General features: G+C 42.6%; 1 protein-coding gene across 1 annotated transcript in view; it reads left to right on the top strand.

Annotated features, from left to right (window-relative positions):
- adamtsl3 (ADAMTS-like 3) overlaps positions 1-19,420 on the top strand; it is a 157,725-nt gene extending 138,305 nt beyond the window's left edge. The window contains exons 15-32 of the mRNA XM_034562715.1: positions 279-562; positions 665-794; positions 6,293-6,503; positions 6,623-6,802; positions 7,269-7,422; positions 8,746-9,393; positions 10,860-11,100; positions 11,972-12,099; positions 12,520-12,657; positions 13,675-13,857; positions 14,009-14,134; positions 14,364-14,438; positions 14,475-14,618; positions 14,760-14,943; positions 17,697-17,901; positions 17,978-18,081; positions 18,555-18,769; positions 19,302-19,420. Of these exons, the coding sequence (XP_034418606.1) occupies positions 279-562; positions 665-794; positions 6,293-6,503; positions 6,623-6,802; positions 7,269-7,422; positions 8,746-9,393; positions 10,860-11,100; positions 11,972-12,099; positions 12,520-12,657; positions 13,675-13,857; positions 14,009-14,134; positions 14,364-14,438; positions 14,475-14,618; positions 14,760-14,943; positions 17,697-17,901; positions 17,978-18,081; positions 18,555-18,769; positions 19,302-19,420 (3,469 nt within the window). The remainder of the gene's footprint in view (positions 1-278; positions 563-664; positions 795-6,292; positions 6,504-6,622; positions 6,803-7,268; positions 7,423-8,745; positions 9,394-10,859; positions 11,101-11,971; positions 12,100-12,519; positions 12,658-13,674; positions 13,858-14,008; positions 14,135-14,363; positions 14,439-14,474; positions 14,619-14,759; positions 14,944-17,696; positions 17,902-17,977; positions 18,082-18,554; positions 18,770-19,301) is intronic.
- The last annotated feature ends 319 nt before the right edge of the window (positions 19,421-19,739 follow it).

Raw genomic sequence — 19,739 nt, 5'->3', positions numbered from 1 at the left:
GAAGTGCATCATCTGAAAGCTAGGAACCTGAAGAGTAATTTGAGATGCAGTCAAGTTTTAGTCTTAAATGTGTACCAAAAGTAGTTTTTTGTGGGCCCATTTAAAACTTTGAAAGTTTAGAGTGAATAAAGAGTTCACTAAACAGTAAAGTGCTCAGAACAATATGATGGAGGTATATAATGTACCTCAAAAAGTCAGAAAAATATCAACAAATAATTGTTTACTTTAAATACTATGGCTCTTTCTGTATACAGAATGTTCCATACCCCTGTGTTTAGATTTGTACCCGGGCCCTGGTCAGCCTGCAGCACCACCTGTGGGCCTGGCAGGCAGAATCGGGAGGTGAAGTGCCAGGTGCTACTGTCGTTCACCAAGACGGAGGTGGACCTTCCAGAGGAGGAGTGTGGTGAGGACAGGCCACAGCTGGAGAGGTCTTGCAACCATGGGACATGTACCAAAGTTCCATGCACATCTGCAGGCCTCCAGGAGCACGCAGCCCTTAACATACAGTACAGCTGGGACTACAGGAGCTTCACTGCTTGCTCAGCCACATGTGCTGCTGGTGAGGTTTCTGAAATGATGTTGGCAGTTGAATTCTCTGGACTTAAGTGCATTCTAGTGTGCTTTCATGTCCATCTGATTCTTGTCTGTGTTCTCTGCATAGGGAAGCAGACAGCAGTTGTGAGGTGTGTTAACAGGAAGCAGAGTGAGGAAGTGGAAGACTCTCTGTGTGATTCATCCAGCAAGCCCCCAGTAATGATCCGCATCTGTTACCCCGAGCCATGCCCCCCAAGGTAAGAAACCACAAGGTTACAAGCCACATAAAACGTGGGCCAGGATAATTACCACTGACAAATGGCCATATAAATTGATTATGTTGATATAGCACCATTATGCTATATCAACGTCAATGTCAAAATGTCAAAGAGATTCAATGTCAAAAATCTGTGAGTACAATTGAGATTCCCCGCATGTGCAGTCAAACAGTTGGTCTACTTTATTATATTACTTTGACTTAAACCTGCTCGCTCAAAAGAAGTTTTCACCTGCTTGCTCACCAACGGTATTCTTTAAATATGGGCTACAGTGCTCACCTTGTTTGACTGGTACTGTGCATGTGCATATAAGTATGAAAATTAAATTGTTGATATTAATATCATCAATGTCAATATAATTTAACAGACCGACTGCTTCTCGCAGTGTGACTTGTAAAGTAATGTGACTTCTTATAACCAGAAAAGATTGGTGGCTCATCAAAACATGTGACTATGACACTGCTCATTTCTGGAGATGATCAGAACTTATGGATAGTTTCTGGACGCCCTCTGCACCTGCACATCTGTGCTAAACACAAGTTAGGCTGTGACTCATGCAAGGTCTAAAAACACCATGTTCCAATCAGAAGGATTAAGGTGTACATTGTCAGGTGCAACACAATGAACAGAGAGTGACAAAGATGTCAATCAAGCACAGTCTGCACACACAGTCCTGAGGAGAGCTGTAATATATAAATGATACACCTGCACAGGTGACACCTCGGCCTGAAGAGGACTTTGTCCCAAGTGTCAAATATAAACTGCTGCTTGGTCAGTCATCTGTTCTTCAAACTATGATGCTCTGGTCCCTCTGGAGTGTCAGTTTTGGACTCATCTGGGCAGCTGGTTTCTGCTTATTACGTGTATTATGTCTTTTCAAAATATATTTCTGTATTCACAGGAAGTGTGTGTGGCCCTACACATTAAACTATGATGCTCTAGATCAGGCCCCCCTGAGGCTTTGACAACTTTATTTTTTTTGCGCGGTGGACAATCTTTCAAAAGGAACACCTCTTATATCTTGGTGTTTGAGGTGCTACTGTGTTACTGAAAATAAAAAAATGTCACATCCTATTACGTCGCTGTCAAGCATAGCCCCGCCCTCGGTAAACTGTCAATGGATAAATAAATAAAAAGAAAAGTCACGGAGAAGAATAAAGAGTTTAATAAAGACCTATTCATTTGATTTCACTGCCAACAATGCTGGCTGACCTGTATGCTTGATATGTGGCGAGAAATTAGCAAACAACAAACATTTTAATGTTGAAAGACTCTTCCAGAACAAGCACAGAGCATCAGTAAAAGTATCAAGCTGCAGACGAGCCAAGAAGACTTCTCTCCTGCTGCAGCAAACAGATCAAAGTAAATCTACTTTCAGGAAGTCTCCAAACTCAAACGTTTTGAATCGTAAACGTAGTAGTGACGCAGAGTTATTTAATTTAAATAATAAGTTATTGCATTTAAACCAGTTCAGTGTTTTGCTAAAGAACACTCTGACAAGCGAACTGTGTGAAGAACAGGTATCAGACCTGCAACCTTGTGATTTCAGGATAACCATGAGCCACCAATACGGGAAGGGGTCAAGTCCTGCATAGTTGTGTCTTTAATTGACGTCAATGTAGGCATACACATGTCAGTGTATTTTTGTCCTTCTCTTCATACGAGTTTGATATTGTTATAACAGGTAAAATAGCAATCCAATGTCAAGAATTGTCTTTATTCTGGGTCTATAATTTCATAAATACAACAAACTGTAGTTTTTGTATATATAATTTGGCTATTGGTTGCCGACCCCTGAGCTAGATCATTCAAATTACCCAATGCTGACTTTGTTTCACCAAGAGAAATATGGGTTACGTAAGTTGTGTTCATCTAATGTGGTTGCTGAACGATACCGGTAATTCCAGAACTATTTGGCCAGATGCCTGACTTTTAATACTTTCCTGCTCTGGATTCCAGACTTTGAGTTCAGGTGGATTACCCGCTGCCGTCCCATTAATGAAACCAACCTGGTGAGACAATTGGGCGGCTGTGACTCAGAGAAAGAGTGGGTCGTCTTTCAATTAGAACATCGGCAGTTTGATCCCTGTCCATTTCCTTAACGACAAATGTCTCCCAAGGGCTGTGCCCTGTCATCAGGGTGTGAATGGATAAATGACATGTAGTGGAAAAGCACTTTGAGGGGATGGAAGACTTGAAAGGTGCTACACAAATACAAGTTCAGTCATCATTTACCATTTAAGGCCAGCATGCAGGTCAGTACATTACATTACATGTCATTTAGCTGACGCTTTTATCCAAAGCGACTTACAATAAGTGCATTAAACCAAGAGTCCAAACTCAGAACAACAAGAATCAAGAAAGTACAATTTCTTCAAGAAAGTTAAACTACAAAGTGCTATCAGTAAGAGCCATTTAAGTGCTACTAAAGTGTTAAACTACAAAGTGCTATCAGTAAGAGACATTTAAGTGCTACTAAAGTGCTACTACGGCGCTACCTTCCCTATTCAAGGTATAGTCGAAAAAAATGTGTTTTTAGTTTACGGAGGTGTAGAGACTTTCTGCTGTCCTGATGTCAATGGGGAGCTCGTTCCACCAATGAGGAGCCAGCACAGCAAACAGTTGTGACTTTGTTGAGTGTTTAGCTCGAAGTGAAGGAGCTACAAGCCGATTGGCAGAGGCGTGGTGGGGTGTACGGTTTGACCATGTCCTGGATGTAGACCGGACCCGATCTGTTCGCAGCACGGTACGCAAGTACCAATGTTTTGAAGCGGATGCTGCGGCCACCGGTAACCAGTGAAGGTAGTGAGTAGTGTGGGTACATTTCGGGAGGTTGAAGACCAGTCAAGCAGCTGCATTCTGGATGAGCTGTAGCGGTCGAATGGCATTAGCAGGTAGACCTGCCAGGAGGGAGTTACAGTAGTCTAGACGTGAGATGATCAGAGCCTGGACCAGAACCTGTGCCGCCTTCTGAGTGAAAAGAGGTCGTATTCTCCTGATGTTGTACAGCATGTACCTACAGGAGCGTGTTGTTGCGGTGATGTTAACAGTCAGGGAGAGTTGACTGTCACGTGTCACACCGAGGTTCCTGGCAGTCGGAGTCGGGGCCAACACTGAGTTGTTGAAGGTAATAGTCAGGTCGTGGGTGGGAGAGCCTTTTCCTGGAAGGAAGAGAAGTTCAGTCTTGTCCGGGTTAATTTTCAGGTGGTGTGCGGACATCCACTGAGAGATGTCAGTCAGACATCCACTGAGAGATGTCAGTCAGACAGGCAGAGATTCGCGCTGCTACCTGTGTTTCAGATTGGGGAAACGAGAGGATCAGTTGGGTGTCATCAGCGTAGCTGTGGTAGGTGAAGCCATGCGAGCGAATGAGAGAGCCGAGAGAGTTAGTGTACAGAGAGAAGAGAAGAGGACCAAGGACTGAGCCCTGAGGGACCCCAGTACTGAGAGGACAAGGCTCAGACACAGATCAGTAGCAGCTAGCCCTTTGACAGTAATGTAGACCATGCAGTTTATAATACACAGCTCCTACATTCAGCAGCACAAACAATGGTATGACTTTGATGTAAGGCTTATTAGTATGACTTTGGCAGAAAGTATAACCGCAGTCATTTTCTTACTTTGATACTACTTCAGTTTGCTAGGAGTGTGGCAATAGGGATGACTGTTGGAGACCTCTGTTGGAGTTGTTCCTGATCCGATGTGAGGTCCCGGGACAGAGGATGTCGTATGTGTTCAGATTGTAAAGCCCTCTGAGGAGAATCTGTCATTTGTGATTTCAACGTTACATGTTACTCATTAATCCCAAGACAGTCACAAATAATGATGTACTTAACCATCAGTGTGTGTGCATGCATTTACAGGAAGCTGCAGATTTAAGGGCCTTACACACACATGCATGACACCTTACTTTTCCAGGCAGGCTCACACACACACACACACATTCTCATGTGTTTAGCCCTCTCTAGTCTTCTGCCCACTCATGCTGTGTCATCATTCACCCATTCACACCCATTAGTCCACTGATGGCAGGCGGCCATGCAAGGTGCCACTATCCATTCAAACCCATTACAAACCAATGGCACAGCATGGACTAGCTGAGCCATGTCTCTCTCTCTCTTTCTCGCTCACATCTTTCCTCTCTGTGGAGAATCAGCTCTTGTATTTTGTCTGACTTTATGGATGAATGTTATGAAACTGAGACTACATGTGAAATTATGATGTGTTGTTTGAGGAATCAGAAGTTCGGCGGTTCGATTCCCAGCTCTGCCAGACCATGACGACGTGTCCTTGGGCAAAACACTGAACCCCAAATTGCTCCCGAAGGCTGTGCCATGAATGTATGAGTGAGTGTGAATGACAAGAAAGAAAGACGCAATACAAGACCATTTACTAAATACAAAGTCCACTCTCTGTTTGATTGGCATTTCTGTAGACGTATGTCAGACTGAGCTGCTATCATGACCCGCCTCTGCTACCTCAGTCCAGCCATGAGTGCATTTAAGTTATTGAGCAAAACGTCATGAAAAAGTAAATGTGAATTTGTGATCAGTTCTCTCTGGCCTAAAATGTAATATTTAGATTTACTGAGCCAATTACCTGTGTGTGTGTGTAACACGAACACTGTGTAAAAGAAATGGACACCGCCATCGTGACGACATCACGTTTCTTTGGAAAACCAAAAGTGTCCAGGTAGTTAAGTTACATGTTAACATGTAACTTATATAGCTGACTTAGTTGGCAAGGTAAATCATTCATTCACAAATACTGAGATATTATTTGGGATGCTTATTTTGGTTAGCCGCAAATTAGCACTTACCACTGTGGTTCCTAACATTCCCGTGCACTTTCACTTTGAGTGGGAAAGGGTCCCAGTTATAAGTTGTAAACACCCAATAACAAGTTCACGACTAGATGAATCTTACCTACAGTCATGGATACACATTGCTACACCTCTTTCCTGATTGACGGGTCTTTGTGGTAGTGACTTGTCAATCACAAGGTACCCTGCTGACATTTCATTGACACTTTAGACCCCTGAAAGCCTTAGTAGTAAAATGTCAGGGGGTCTCTAAAATTACAAGACAATTATTTGGCACTTTCAATTGTCTTTGTGTGTCATGTGTGAGAGAGGTGTAGTTAGTTGTTGCGTTTTGTTTGTGATGTGTGTGTAAAGTGTGTACAGCGTAGGTGCCTTGGCTTGCATCCATGAGTGCCATGAGTATTTTGCATGCTGCATGGGACCATACTTTACTAAATGTCATCATACAGTATTAAAGGAGACTCAAAAATAGTGATTAAGATCATAAACTCATGTTTACTATATGTGCTGAGGTAATGAATCAAGTCATGTTCTCATCTACTTCTACTACTCTGTGTCAACTGTGTGCCCAGAATTCAATAAATCCTATTTCCATGTCATTATGTGATAGTGCACCAGTGATAATGACTGTCTGTCCTTCCAATACCTCTTGCAGATGGGAGGCGACCTCATGGACCAGCTGCTCTGCGTCCTGTGGTGTTGGCATACAAACCAGGAGTGTGTTTTGCATGCGCCTGTTGTCCGTTGACCAGCAGGATATTCTGACTGTGTCAGAGGACGAGTGCAGGGAATACAAACCTGCCATCCTGCAACCCTGCAACCAGGTGGACTGTCCTCCAGCCTGGGAGACAGAGCTATGGCAACAGGTGTGGACTTTGTTTGTGTGTATGTGCTTACGCATGTTATTTTGTGTGTAACAGGCAATCTGATACAACAGGCTCCTCCATTCATACCTCTATCTTCTTCCTCTGCTTCTTTTGTCCAGTGCTCCCAGTCCTGTGGTGGGGGTGTCCAAGTGCGGAAGGTCTACTGTAAGCAGCTCCTGTCCACAGGGGCCCAGAGAAGGCTTGGAGACGGGCCTTGCTGGGGGGCCAAACCTGCCACTAACAGGGACTGCTGCAACATTGACTGTCTGCCCTATTTGTCAGGAGGAGAATGGGAAAAGGTGAGCAAGTGGAAATAAATGGAGAGCTGGAGGCTGCAAGCTCAAATAAAAGTTGCGGTTTTAAATATTGAAATATTTCCAGAGAAACAGATCCACTTTGAACAAAGGCCCAAGAAATTCTTCATTTATAAAAGCACCCTTTTAAAATCAATTCAATGGAATCACAGCCAAAGTTTTGTGTGACTAACAAACTTAGGCAGGCACATTGGTGACATTAACCAAGAGCAGAATGCCTCGACAATGCTGACATCAGAGGGAAAGAAGAGCCAGAGAACCATCCACGTTTATAGCGTCCTGCTCAGCTCATATTCCCATATGAGTGCATACTGCTCCAAATACATCTCTGGAATACACTGTTACCTATAGAGACCTATAGAACGAGTCAAACCCTTAGAATTGTGTTTGTCAATGAAAAAACAACCCAAACATTCCTGTACTATTCAAAGTGTTGTATTTCCATGTGTAGTGTTCGGTGTCCTGTGGTTTGGGGATCCAGCGTCGGGTGCCACTGTGTCGCCAGTGGACAGCCGTGGGCGACCAGGTGACGCTGGCCAGGGAACTGTGCTCAGGGTTGCCCTCCCCACCACTCGTACAAACCTGCCGCATGATGGCTTGTCCCAGTAAGAACACACACACATATACACATTTGGTATTATATGTTCACATGACATTCAACTTTGATGGTTGGATTAGTCTAAATATGAATGAATGCACGCAGAAATATTCATTAATTTGTTTTTTCGTTTTTTGTGGAGTAATTTATACGTAAACAAAATGCATCTGTGAATCATTTTGTATGCATTCATATTGAGAATGATCTGACCCCATAATCAAGTAGCATGTCCTCCAATGTGCACATCTGTTTTTCTTCCCAAAAGAAGCTTCAGGGCCGAACACACGCCTTTGGCGTAGCTTACAAAACCAATTGTTTTCCTCTGAGCGCAGCCAGGAAAACAATTCTGGGTCAAAGTCACCCTTAATCCAGGCAGCCAATCAAATCCAGCAAGAGGCTGGCTTTATTACTTTACCACTGACTTCCTGTTCCCTCAGGTCTCGATTCGTTATCCTTAATAAACACAAAATGACTTTACCGCTATTTTTGCTAGTATCATTCCTGCTGACTGTGCAGTTATCCTGAAACGGCATGCTGTCAGTTACCTCAATCAATGTTTTTACTTATTGTTAGAGCAGTTTATGATACCTACATGTTTTGTTCAGCAATATAACCTTCACAAATTAACATGTTTTGTTTATCATTTTAAACATGAATGCATCAGCAGAAGGAGGGTGTATGCTCAAAGGCATTTCTTTTTGGATACAGTCACGCACCACCAGAGGTCGGTCTCTAGGGTGTAACAGGTAGCTGTGCTCAGAAAGAGTCTTCTTCAACCCAAAAAGCAGTTAATATTCACATGATTTTGGTTCTGCCACCACTACCCACGATTTGTGTCAACCTGTATGCTGTCAGTGAGTATATCTGTGAATACAAACATTTAATTTATGGCAGCATTGGTCTATGAGCGGAACATAAGACAGTCCTTCTCTTCCCAGCGTTCAGGCAGCCAGAGAGGACATGTGACCACACCCGATCGTATACTCGACGAAACAGATTTAAAGCATATGGTTGAAGTGCTTGAGCCCCACTACAATAAGCATACGCTACAGCCCAGTTCAGATATTATCAACCGGTCTTGTTTTGTTATTTATTGTTGACATTATGTCTGTATTTCCCTGTTCCAGAAGAAGTTAGCGTAAATGTTTCAATGGTATTAGTTCTATATATCAGAACTGGAGAGTAAAATTGTCGTCTGCATAAAAGATAAATGTACCTCTCACTCTTCTATTCCCGACCACAGAGAAAGAGATGAGACCCAAAGAAAGCCAGAAGGTTCTGGTGAAGAACCACGTTAGGCAGACAGTGAGACGTCCACCAAAGACCAGAGGCTATGAGGAGGGGGTTAAACAGTGTCCACTGTTCATGGGTATGCACAAAATCTACATCCAAACTCGCAAGGAGAAGCGCCTCCACCTGACTGTTGGTGGCCACGCTTACCTCCTACCCAACACCACCCTAGTCATCAAATGCCCCGTCAGAAGGTTCCCCAAAGCCTACATCCGCTGGCTGAAAGACGGACGCCCCCTCCCCAGCTCCAAACACCTGGGCGTCACCAAATTCGGCTCTCTGAAGATCCAATTTTTGTCTGCAGAGGACATTGGAGTGTACAAGTGTGTTGCTGGACCCACCTCAGATATCTTCACCCTCCAGCTTATAGGTACTGACAGCAAATTAACTGGCCGACTGTCTACTGCCAGTCCTCCCAGGCGGGAGGACATGCTGCCGAGTTGCCATTGGCATCACTCAGGCATGGAGCTGATTTGGCCTGGCGTTAGTGTGACTTTGCTGCCCCCTGGTATCCAGGAGGCCTTACTGCAGCCACAGGTGAAGGAGAGACTGATTAATATCACCCTGAAAGCTGATAGAGGAGAGATCCAACAGGAGCAGGCCTCACAGCTCATCTCCTCACTGCTGACCCACATGCCTGCCTCCCAGCTCTGGACCCTAACTCCAGGAGGTGGAGGACAAGCTAAAGGTAATTATAACGCCAGCTGCCGCTATGGGGTGTGTTTCACTTTGAAGCTTGTTAAATACCTCGGGGTGCTCTTCTTATTCTCCTTTCAATGTGTGTGTTTATGTCAACAGTTACATCAATTTATTAAGCTTGTTTGTAAGTGTGACAACAACAACAACAACTTGTATTTAGTAGGATATCTCTCGATATGAGAGAGAGAGAGAGAGAGAGAGAGAGAGAACCTGTATATATACACACACACACACACACACACACACACTAAATATAAGTTGTTATTATTGTGAGTCACTTACAAACAAGCTTAATAAATTGATGTAACTGATGGCATATATATATATATATATATTGAATGTAGGCAAGTCTTTTTTTGAGCCAGTCAGCCACATCAAGCACCAGGACATTAAAGACTCATTTTGAGGCTGCATTGGTGTGACTGATCCAATATCTCTCTCTCAACCTGGAGGGGAGGACATTTCTCCTTGAGTATTAACATGGAAATGTGCTTATCCTTTGAGAGGATGATTGGATGTTTGCTCTGTAATGGAGAAATACTGCACGTTATAATTGTTATCATATCATATTATATTGTGCTTATGCTGGCAATTAACTTTTTATGGCCCCTGTTCTCCATCTCGTTATACTCATTATCGTGAGACTTTTCAAGAAATCGCATGATGGGCTCTCTTCTAACTGGAAGAACACATTCCTTGTGTTACTCCTATCAGGCCCGCTCTCTTATCGGCCTCCTGTGGCCTTCGGCTTGTGAATCTGCCGCTGGGACCCAGAACGTTGTAGCCTCCTTATTCATAAGGCAGCATTCTCTCCACACTTGTGATAAGACAGTGAAGCAAACCATAAAACCTCTGCTGCACCTTTCATACTCACTGTCTGTACATGTGGGTTTGTACTCGAGTATAGAACCGAGCCCAAAGCCAGTGTGTGTGTGGACTTCTCTGCTGGACGGTCTTCGTCCTGCAGACTTGTTCCTTCCTGTTGTTTAGAAGCTTGTGGACAGCCACTCCTCTACAGGTGTCGTCTGCAGGAATATGTGATGTGTGGAATATTTCATACCTTCCCATTTTCCTTCCCATTCTCACGAGGCGCTGTTGACACATTGGTTACTTGGCATGTTCACCTCTTTTTGAATGGCAGCTTTAAACTGTGATGTGGAAATTGTTGAAAATACTAGGGACTTACTAATTAGTTGTACAACATATATGCACATAACTTTATATTTCTAATTTCCATCATATAAGAAAAAATACAGGCCATTATCTTTTGTTCACATTACACCCACTGTCATCTTGGTTAATAAAGAATAAGATAAAAATATGATATATTAAATAGGATAACTTTTAATGGAAATACAATATCTGTTTATGTTAGTTGCAAACCAGCACTTCTATCTTGGTCTCAAGTCTCGGGAATAAGCTTCATGTTGTGTTTGTGTCTGATTTGTCTCACAGACAAAATGCCCAACTGGTCAGAACGCTCGACATTGGAAACATATGCGAGTAGACCAGTAATTACCAGACAGCAGCAGACTCAACCAGTGGCTTTCCAGAAGAACATCAACATCAGCATTGGACACAGCACCCACCTGACCAATGCTACCCGATCACTGACCATAGGCTGTCCTGCAGAGGGCTTCCCTCCTCCCAAAATCAGCTGGACCAAAGATGGAGCTCTGCTGCGGCACACTGACAGGTAGTCCTTCAAACTTTGATGTATTTGGATCAGGATATCATATATGCCAAATAATACAACCCTGGACAGTGTAGATACTTTCAGTGAGCTCTGTGTCATAGAAACAGTCAAAAAAAAAAAAAAAAAGAGTTTCATAATTATCGTCATAAACAGTGGCCAAAAAACAGATTTCAAATATTGGCAGTTTTATGAAAATCGATGGCAAATCTAAACCGGCCTTGTTGTTGCTGTCATTGACCAAGTCATTTGAGCAACTTGTTGAGCGATGTTTTATATTTACAGTCTCCCCTCGTTGATGTCTAAAGGAGTGGGGAGCGTATAGCTTATAAAATAATCAAACATTGGTCATAATGAAAAAAACTTAAAAGCTTGATAAGTTGAATTTTTCCATAATATTGCAATAGAGGTATGAGTAAAATATCACAGTGGAGACAGATCACGAGCCCCGAATAGTGATCCCACTATTACAGTACAAACCAGCATCTGAAATGTTTATGAGCAGGGCTGCCAATTCCAACCCCAGCTCTTTGCACACAATCTGCAGTATGGTGGACAAGCTGCTGGCAGTTGAGCACATACATATGGCAGATTATTGTTGACGTTACATGCAAGAGACTGCTTCAAATACAACATTGCACAATGACGGACAGCTGCAAGCTGAGAAGACTACATGGCAGAGGTTGTGTGTGTGTGTGTGTGTGTGTGTGTGTGTGTGTGGGGGTGTGTGTGTGTGTGTGTGTGTGTGTGTGTGTGTTCTTACTGTGAGCAAGTCCCTTAATGTAGCCACTCCTTCTGTGTAAGTTGTTGTTCTCAGAAAGTATTGCAGGCTACTTTTTTGGTCCAAACAAGCTGTTCCCCCGTCGGTCTGCAGGGTATTCTGGGATACCGCCGAAGGACTCCACATCCTTCAGCCCAGACTGTCTGACAGAGGCCGGTACAAGTGCATAGCTACCAACACACATGGCTCAGACTCAGAGACATCTCAGCTACTGGTGGCAGGTATATATCCTAAGTGTCATTATTTTGCAAATCTCTAATTATGATTTAATATTTCTGTCAGCCTAAAATAAATGACACCTATTAAGTTTATTTGTAGAGCATAATTTCATACAGAGAATAACACATACAGCCCCTACTTTCACGGTAAGCCGTCCACCTTGATTATAAGTGTATTGAGTGTAGGGGGGGGGATAAAATAATTAATCAATAAATAAAAACGTTCTTCTCATTCGGTATATTTCTTATACATCACACTAAAAACTGTTTTTGTCCAGTCTAGTTTTGAAGGTATTAAACCAGGATTAGCATCAGTAACTTGAAAAGTAAAAACACACATAACACAACCAAGATAACACACAAATGACGAAAGCAGAAAAGAGATTGGTGACTGACGCTCCTTCGCTGTGTGTGAAACTTCAGAGCCACCAGGCATCGCAGTGTCATGGAGAAATGTTTCAGACCATGGGGTGCTGTTGGGCCACGGCTTCAGGTCCACGGTTGGGGGGCGAGTCAGTGTACGCCCTGGCACCAACCTCACGCTGGACTGCCCCGTTACTGGTAGGTCACAATAATCTATTCCATAAATCATGTTTATTTTAAAGGGCCAGTTCACCCAAATGAGGAACAAGTATATTTTCTCACTTGATGGACTTGAATGGACTGCATTTATTTAGCTTTTTTTTCAAAGTACTTTAAACATGCCTCTCATTGACGTACTCACGGTGCTGTGGAGTTGAGTCTTGAGTTTGAACAGGATGAGCCAGGGATTAAACTGCTAAACAACATCTTTATTTGGTAAATGGAGGTGAATAAAAAACATTTTTTGTGGCTGTGGCTCAGTGGTGGAGCAGAGTCATCCTTCAATCAAAGGATTGGCGGTTCATCCTTGTTCCTGCTCCTGCAATGAGTGTGAATGGTCAGATAGTCCTGATGGACAGGTGGCACCTTGCATGGTAGCTCCTCCCATCAGTGTGTGAATTTTAGTTAGTCCTGATGGACAGGTGATACCTTGCATGGTAGCTCCTCCCATCAGTGTGTGAATGTTAGTTAGTCCTGATGGACAGGTGGTACCTTGCATGGTAGCTCCTCCCATCAGTGTGTGAATGTTAGTTAGTCCTGATGGACAGGTGGCACCTTGCATGGTAGCTCCTCCCATCAGTGTGTGAATGTTAGTTAGTCCTGATGGACAGGTGGTACCTTGCATGGTAGCTCCTCCCATCAGTGTGTGAATGTTAGTTAGTCCTGATGGACAGGTGGCACCTTTACATGGTAGCTCCTCCCATCAGTGTGTGAATGTTAGTTAGTCCTGATGGACAGGTGGTACCTTACATGGTAGCTCCTCCCATCAGTGTGTGAATGTTACTTAGTCCTGATGGACAGGTGGTACCTTGCATGGTAGCTCCTCCCATCAGTGAGTGAATGGGTGAATGATGTCATGTAGTGTTAAAGAGCTTTGAGTGGTCGGAAGACGAGAGAAGAAGAGATCTACAAGTACAGTCCATTTACCATTTTCATCTGCAGAGGGCGTATTAGTAGAAATCGTGTACATACTGCACTTTGTATTCTGTCTGTCAGGCGTTCCTCCGCCCACAGTGACGTGGAACAAAAAGAATGGACTACTTGGTGCCATTGCTGTTCCACTGCCCTCTGGCTCACTGTGGATACGAAATGTCTCTCTGCACAACCAGGGCATCTACTCATGTACCGCCACTAACGCCATCGGAAAGTCCACTGCTTCTACTGTTCTGCAGGTCTATGGTGGGTTCACACACGATAACAAACCTTTTCATCAAATGCTGAAAATATCAGCACACATACTCAGATAATAAAAAAGCTGTTTATTTTGATCGTAGTCTTTATCTGGAATAACACTTATTTATGTGAATGTGTGTGTGTTGTGTGTATTCAGGTCAATACCCTGCTGGGGGAAGCAGGGTAGCTCCAGTCTCACAAGGGCTGAACAGAAGAAGGGTCCTCATGGCGTCCCAGCGGGGAACCAGTGTCTTTATCAAGCCTGGAGACATTCTACGTATAGGTACTCCAATAAGCACACATAGGAACACACCCCGCACATCCTTATGGTCAAACTATAGCAGACAAACTCCACACGTTCACCTCCATTTTATTTCCATGAAGCTGTAAAGTTATGTCATTACTTAAATAATGTCAACTTGTGTTAGTTATTTTCCTATAAACAGAATTCCTCTTGAAATACAGTAGTAAATACAAATATTTACATTCAGTCTGCTTTGGTCTTTCAAAAGGGTGTCCAGTCCTCGCTGACCATCAACTGCCAGTGCTGTGGGATTACAACAACCTGACCCTGAAGGAGGTTTCAAGTCCAGAACGGACCGAGGGATCTGGTCCGGGACAAGGTCTGCAGTACAGGATGCTAGTGGGAGGTCGTGTCATTGAGGTCAATACACTCCAGGTTAAGTTCTCAGGCCGGTACCGATGCCGGACCCTTATCAACAGTACCAGACAAATACTGTCTGCCTGGATGTACGTTCAAATTGAAGGTGAGCATTATATATATATATATATATGGACTTTGCCTCAAGCAGTTGGATGGTGGTTCAAGCTGTTTGCCTCCTATGGTGTTCACCAATCTTTCCAGTATCATTTCCTTTATGGATTATGTTGTACATTTGGGTCCACAGAGTTAAAGTGGCGTTTTGGAGAATGGACCACATGCAGTGCTTCTTGTGGGAATAGAGGAACTTGGCTGCGGAGGATTCACTGTGTCAACCTGGATGGAAAGGCTGTTCAGTCCACCATGTGTCAGCACATACCAAAACCAATCACTTCCCCAGTCACCTGCAACAGACAGAACTGCCCTCCCAGGTACACGTACATAGAGACATGGTGATGTCACAAAGTGTGGCCGGGTTCAGCGAGGTACAGTTAGAGGGGATGTCCTCGGTCAAAGGTCAACACAACAATGTGTAACTAGCGCTGTGATATAGTGCCATGTATAGTGATGTAGCCTGGCAGTTCAACCTGTGTATGTAGTCAACAACTGACTGTCGAGTCAAATATAGAAAGTTGAATTGAATTATATCTCAACAATATTTATTGTCAGTTTTCAAATTGAACTGGATGCATTATAAATAAAATATACTCTAATGATATATAAATGGTCAGCTATAGTTCATGGGATGAGTGGTCGTCCCGTAACCACAAGGTCCCCGGTTCCATCCCCGCTCTCCTCATAGTTGAAGTGTCCTTGAGCAAGACACTGAACCCCCAGTTGCTTCACTGCAGCCCACTGCTCCTTAATAACTACGGATGGGTCATGAGAAGAACTTACCCACGGGGATCAATAAAGGATATATTATTATAAATGTTCTTCTCTCATTTCATGAAAAACAAGGACTGGATTAAAAATTACAAATACGTAACAGAAAGTTTTTGAAAATTGATTATCTTGAAATAAAGTACTTAAAGTACATTATAGAAAAAAATATGTAACTGAATTGCCAAGCAGCTTTAAATTCAGTTAATTCAGGTATAAAGTCACCAAAAAAGTACAATATTATATGCTTCTTATCATGAAAAAGCCAAGGTGTGTTATTCCCGTTGTGAGCCTGTGTGCATGTCGTCCTCCCTGAGTCTCATCCTGGAGACACCTGCTGTAGGACTACCACAGAAGCTGAGGACTTTGTCATGTGTGTGTCTCTGGGGACAGATTGGATCACAGGAGGATCATAAGGTGTAAATGTCCTGAATCTGACATGTTTCTATGATTTTTAAAGATATTTTTACTCTCCTTCTCAATTGGATTCTTGCACTGGTAAAAAAGACAATGTTGTCATTCAAAGGTAACCTTTAAGGACAGCGCTGGTCCTCCAGATATGGCAGCTTTTCTTCCACTTATCTTACTAAATGAGAATTGCTTTCATAGCAAACCGATGCATTTCTTCTTCAGATGGAGAATCAGTCACTGAGCTTTTTGAGATACTGTCTTTATGGGAAACACCTGCACACTATTCCATGCCACTATTTTTGATTAATGATGTCATTTGGGTCCTACTTGGATCTTCTTCAGGTGAGAATGTTTGAAAAGTGGAAACCACATATATGTATATGTATGCACAGCAATAAGCCAACTAGCTTTGTGGTGGCAGGTGTGATTCATCCCCAAAAAAACAGAAAGACAGCGTGATAAAACATCCAAAAACAATTAATAATTAACTCAGTACACAGTCCTGGTCTTCTGTAACTTGTGTTATTGTACTTACTGAGCATGCAGCAGTGATACTTTATTGATTTGTAAAGAGTAGCAGATGGAGATGTATTACCTCTTTATGAAGAAATGTTAGATAATAACATAAAGTTCTTCAAATTCTTCTGCAAATCAGCACTTTATGGGATATATCTCAGGCTTTTATTAGAGGTAAATTCATTGCAAATGTAAGCAAAAAGGACAATAGTGCAAAAGAGATCATTTATATAAATTATATTACGTAACAGAACATGGACATATATTTTTAGAATAGTAGTTAGTACTTGGGTAATATTAGGGAAATAGTACATGCCTCCATGAAATCCAAATAATTATTTAGTATTGTAAATGGAGAGATAGTTGTAGGTCTTTTTATGTCTCATTATACAGGTTCATTTTGATTGTTTGTGGGTTTTTATGTGCGTTCATTTCATATCAACATTTAAGCTGAAGAGGAGAAACCCTGAATTCACAGAATTGATCAAAGATGTTGATGTAATAATATTAATATATGTAGTAATATATAAGGATCTGCTGACTCGTCACCCTCGATAACCAAGAGAAGGGCCCAGCATCGGGGGTCTCGGTGTGGTTTCAAGGAACACTCTGCCGTCAGATCTCACCAGTAAAACAGTAGAAATGACACATTTGGTGAAGGATAGATCAAACCCTTGGCATAACTGATATGAATACATATATATGTCTGTCCTATTGACATACTGTACCTCCTGTTGATTCTCCTTATTTTGAGGAAAAGTGAAGTAGGTGACATGCAGAATTCTGCAGATACAATTAACACGTACACAAAAACACACCAACAAATGCCTTTAGAGCAGAATTAGGCAGAACGTTGACATTCGACAGAGAGCACTACATTTTGTAACTTTATTTTAAATCCCACTCCAAAGCCATGAGAGCTGAGCCAGTCTGACCAGTCTCACAACAACACTGCTATCCAAACGACAATCACTAAGAACTCTTTAGATTATTGGAATGAAGAAAGCAAAAGAAGATTAGAATGCTATCTGGCACTTAAAGGAGATGATGAATTAGAGACACAAAGCAGAGACGGATCCTAACCCAGTCCAGGCACTGGGACCACTAACTGGTCCAAACAGGTACACAAAACACCATGGCAGCTCAAAGAAAAGCGAGCACACTGAAACAAGGAACACTGATTTTGACTCATTCAAATACCTATATATCATTATAGAAGCTTAGCATTATGTTAAAGTTCATATTGATATTATTGTGTACTTTTTTCATTTCATTTTCATTGGGACTTTTTTTGACTTTAATGCTAATAAAATCACATTTGATTGAATCGTGTTGAGATAGTTCTATGTCTCCCATCTTGTTCTGTGTGTTTCAGATGGTCGGCCTCAGAGTGGTCCAAGTGCTCCGCCTCATGTGGCGGTGGCTGGAGAAGGAGGCAGGTCTCCTGTCAGCAGTCAGAGGCCAGAGGGGCTGTGAGGACTCTGACAGCCGCTGCCTGTGAGAGGACCAGCCGGCCCTCAGACTCCGAGCAGTGCACCGCCAATAACTGTCCAACCTGGGTAGCCAGCGCATGGGGAAAGGTATGCACTCAGAATGATGTGTTTACAATGTAGAAAATGTAGCCTCACGTGTCAATTCTATGTTACTCCATGTCAGTGTTCAGGGAGGTGTCTGGGCCCCGCGGCCACCGTCCAGAAGAGATCTGTCCTCTGCCATCATGCCAATGGCTCCTCGTACACAGACTGTGATCTCAGAGACAGGTATACACACATGTTCACACAAGGAAAATGATGATTCTTATTAATAGATCAGACTAATGACTACTATTACTGTCAGATCAGTGTTCTCACACAACTAAAATAGAAATAGAACACCTCTTGCAAAGTTGTAACCAAAACTTGGGATTAAAAGCATTGTAGAGATGTGGCAGAGCTTTTGGACTTCATTAGATGTGGCCAGCATTATTTGAATAAGATTAGCGTGAGATTTTGTGTACACAAAGAATTCAATTACTGCCAGGATTCCTGATGACTATATTTCTTTTAAGCCCATTGGAAGGAATACGATTACAAATGACTACATATTTTTCTTTTCAAGCGGGAGTTGAGAAGATGGATATCAACATCCTGTCTGTGTGTTGTATGGCGCCGGATCCAGGACGTGGTTATCCTAGCTTAGCATAAAGACTGAATGGTATGGGGAACTGACTCAAACCTAAACGTCTGTCTTTCAGGCCTGCGTCGGTACGCAACTGTTCCTCTGACCTGTGTGATGTCCAGTGGCGTCCTCGTGCGTGGCGGCCATGCACTGTAGTCTGTGGGAGTGGCTTTCAGTCCCGCAGGGTGGACTGTGTGTACCGCAGGAGCGGCAGGACTCTGGAGGACCAGCACTGTGCCGGGCTCCAGCAGCCCCCCACCTGGCAGCACTGCAACAGCCCCAGCTGTGGGAGTAAGTGTGCGTCCACAAGTAAATTACGTTTTGTAATCAAAAAACTGTTTTATTTGAATTATATACCAGTTCAATATTATTTCCTTGAATGAATGACTGAAATCTATTTAATCCCAAGTAAATATAAAGTTATTATGCTTCATTGTAGTTTACAACTACACTGGTGTGCAGTGACAAATACTAAATCTGTGTCACAGTTGCATTTCATTACAATCTATTAATTGGAAGTGTTCCAATTAATTAGTCTGTTTTCCCAAATAATTAGGGTGGATTATCAGGCTTAAGATGCCCCTAATAGCTATAGAAATGACAAGTAGTTTAGATATAATACACATTAAATGATGTTCCAATTTCCAGTATAATACATAAATATAATTTAATTATTACCAAATGACACAGTGGTCCATTCCAGGGACATTTCTAAGAAAATACAGTTCCATCAGTGTCTTTCAAGGGAATAATGGGACCTGTAAAATAACATTGCAAATCATTTTTCTTTAGTGATTATATCGAGTGTTTTGTTCACATGCAGGTGAATGCAAAGACACCACCCAGTACTGCAGTGTGGTGAAGAGACTGAAGCTGTGTTACCTGGATATGTACAAACAAAGATGCTGTGGGTCCTGTTCACAAGATCCGGACTCCCCCTAGTGGCAGTGAGCAGCCATAACCACACCGCATTTTGTAAAACTAATGGACGACATGAGACGAATGTGCAAATACTGAGAGGACATGGTCGATGAAAGGATGCACATAATCTATGAAAGAACCGCACATATTTAAACTGGACGAGATTCAGTGCATTATTTTAATTTCTTCAAAGGAATCTGAACAGCTTGCAGGAGCTTTATGTTCCCGAATTTGGACCCGACCTCCAAGTATGAGGATAAGTGTTCCTGATGTGGATCAAATGGATATTTCCAGTGATATTCATTGATTATATAATTTTTTGGTGGCCCAGACCAATGTA

This window comes from Cyclopterus lumpus, chromosome 3 (genome assembly GCF_009769545.1).
Source record: "Cyclopterus lumpus isolate fCycLum1 chromosome 3, fCycLum1.pri, whole genome shotgun sequence".
Lineage (NCBI taxonomy): Eukaryota > Metazoa > Chordata > Actinopteri > Perciformes > Cyclopteridae > Cyclopterus > Cyclopterus lumpus.
This window is presented reverse-complemented; position numbering and strand designations above follow the sequence as displayed.